Source organism: Copidosoma floridanum, unplaced genomic scaffold, assembly GCF_036245765.1.
Source record: "Copidosoma floridanum isolate Cflo_tuat_1 unplaced genomic scaffold, Cflo_Japanese_pri ptg000005l, whole genome shotgun sequence".
NCBI classification, from domain to species: Eukaryota; Metazoa; Arthropoda; class Insecta; order Hymenoptera; family Encyrtidae; genus Copidosoma; species Copidosoma floridanum.
In genome coordinates, this window is record NW_028321882.1 from 10436255 (window position 1) to 10439168 (window position 2914).

General features: G+C 32.2%; 1 protein-coding gene across 1 annotated transcript; it reads right to left on the reverse strand.

Annotated features, from left to right (window-relative positions):
* Window positions 1-388: 388 nt before the first annotated feature.
* Window positions 389-2534, reverse strand: LOC149375682 (uncharacterized). The gene is made up of 3 exons (XM_089598119.1): window positions 2496-2534; window positions 502-2385; window positions 389-394 (listed from the first exon to the last, which is right to left on the reverse strand). The coding sequence occupies exons 1-3, from the start codon at window positions 2532-2534 to the stop codon at window positions 389-391; spliced, it is 1929 nt and encodes a 642-aa protein (XP_089454245.1).
* Between the last annotated feature and the right edge of the window lie 380 nt (window positions 2535-2914).

Here is a 2914-nt window from a genome sequence, read left to right on the forward strand (position 1 = left end):
TATTGCGATAAATGATGGTAAGATTTAGTTTTATTGATTTTTAATTACATATTGAGTTGTAGAAACTTCGTACAATATTGTTCGTTTATCAAATTATTGCTTTGCTAATGAACTAGTCACAACTTAGTAGTGCATCAAGTTTGGAACTGGGCAAAGAAATATTTCATCAAGTTTTTTTATTACAACACATATTCTGTTGATACTTTTAGTGTCAATTATGGTAACTGAATTGTCAATAGATTCAACAACGTGTAATGCTTTAGAAATTGATGAAAAAATGTTTGTTCGTACAATATGACATGCAGAATTTTCTTGATTGCTTGTAGTATTTACTATAAAACCAATTATTTGAATAAAACTTTTATCATTTAATTGAGCATAACAATTTTTAGACCTGCTTTTTACAATACAACAAGATTCATACAAACATGAGTTTTTTATCATTTTAGCGTATATTTTGATTGAATCGTCTTGATTTATTTCTTCTATAGATTCACATACTCTTGTCTCGGTGCTGTAATTACAATCAAAGTACGTTATGTCTGATATTTTACTACAGTGATTTACTCTACCTAACAGAACTTTGTCACAGAATACTTCTACTTGAGGAGACGCTTGATTTATACATTCTTCAACCACTAGAAGACAATGGTTCAGTTTAACGAATCTTACAATTTGTTGAGTTACACCTTTAGAAGACTTAATGGCTCTTAATACATGAAAGTTTGCCGACTCAAAACAGAATGTTGATATTGTCCACAATGGTCCCCAATTAACAACTGCTTCGCAAATGTGTAGTAGCTGGTGAATGTTATACGTCATTGCTTTTATCCCGTATATACTTTCAGTGTCATAAACGAATTTGCATAACATTCTGTCAGCAGCATTTAACTCATCAATGTGAATGCTATCTTTTAACAATATATACAATGACTCTACATATAGCTGCCAGTGATTTAGCTTGTTTCTGGGTAAAATTAATGATAATAATGGCACGCTGTAATATAAGGTAAAATTCTCCCATTCTCGAGCTTTCCAATCCTTCATATAGCTTAATGGCCTACATAAACGAGCTATTTGCTGAGGAACTGTTATTTCATTCATTATTTCATTTAATAACTTTATATTATCATCACTCACATTTTGAAAAAAGTACGATGCGAATTGAGTTGAAACGCCTTCGAGACAACAATGCAAGTAGTCAGGAACGAAACCCAGAATAATGTTAAATGATTGCAAGTTAATCAGAGGCGACGGATATTTAATACCAAAGTTATGATCTCTGTTGCTTTCGAGCATTAGTTTAACAGTTGTGTCATGACTGCGATTATCTGGTACAGGGTGTATAAACGGATATTTCATGCTCCTTTCAGCATATTTACCAGGATGTAGACACCAATTACATCCATACCGGCCGTTAAACTGTTTAATGCCTTGCATTGGAGCTCGAGCTACGGAATCAACACAGCAAGCAAGTACATGCAACTTTAAGTTGCGTTTTTCTCCTAAAATATTACAAGGGATACCCTTTTCGGTTATATTATTGATAAGATCGACAAATTTGTCTAGAAACACAGCCATTTCGGGCTTTTTCTTCCCAAAGTAAAGTCCGCATGTTATCAGATTTGTCACTCTTTTTTGTCTTGGCAATTCGTTTATTTGCAGGAACAATGGCCATATGGAATAACTAGATGACTTAAATTTCGACGCGCCATCTGTATTAAAGACTGCACTGACGTAACTGTGTCGATCTGCTACTGGTAAGGAGCTTACAAACTTGCGGTATTGCTTACCGTCGTAGATGTCTTCTAGATAACCAGAATTATGTGTCCTTTCACTAACAACATAATTGTAATATTCGCTGTTGAACTGAAGCGAATCTGCAATTTGTTCTGTTGGGTTGATAAGAACGAAGAAATTTGTGCTACTTGGATTTTTTGTATCAACTTCTGAATAACATACGCTGCAAACTGTTGTGGATGAAACAACATTAAACTCACCAACATATGCGAAACATTTGGGGCAAACAGCGTGGTATTGTTCGTCACTTTTTGGATTTAAGACTTTGTCAATTATATGTCGAGAATCAGGAAGAATAGGCACCTTAAACATAGTATTTACCATCTTGAACAAATTAGTTATTGCTGTTGCCGATAAACAATTTAAAACAGAGAATTTGAGAATCATTAAAAAAATTTCTCCTCTATTTTTATTAATGGGCGTCGAAATATTTTGGGAAAAATATTCGCTGCTCACAAAATCACTCAAACTTTTAGGATTCATATAATCAGAATCATTAAAGTTAGACGCACTTTCTTCTGAAGTAGCTGACATCTCGTGAAAATTAGTTACATTACTTATGCAAGACATCCTTTCAAAAATATCCTATAATTCATAATAAATTTATACATTATATTTAAGATAAGCAAATAAATATTTTATTTTTGTCGATTTCCATCTTTACGCTTTTTTATTACTGTAAAAATAATACGTACGTCTACAGTCATCACTTCATCTTCATGATGTTGATCCATTTCCGGCTCATTTTGCGAGTGCATACTCATCTCGGAATATGACATAGAGTCGTCTGATTCTACCTGTTAATATAATTTTTCATGAGGAAGTACAATCAATTAATATTTATTTTTAATTGTTATTTTAAAAATAAAGTTTTTTAACCTTTTAATGGCAATACAATTTTTAGATTCTATTTTTATTTACTTGAAGGAAGATAGAGCACATAATGCCGTTCTATGTGAAGGGTCGAAAGGGGGCATAATATTTTAGCAATAGCAAAATGTAATAATTATTTGTACTCTGTAAAATAATTATTTTTCATGTCAATAAAGCAAAATTCAATAAAAATTAACATATAAACGCAATTTTTTCCTGCCTCTTAAAAATTACGACGTGA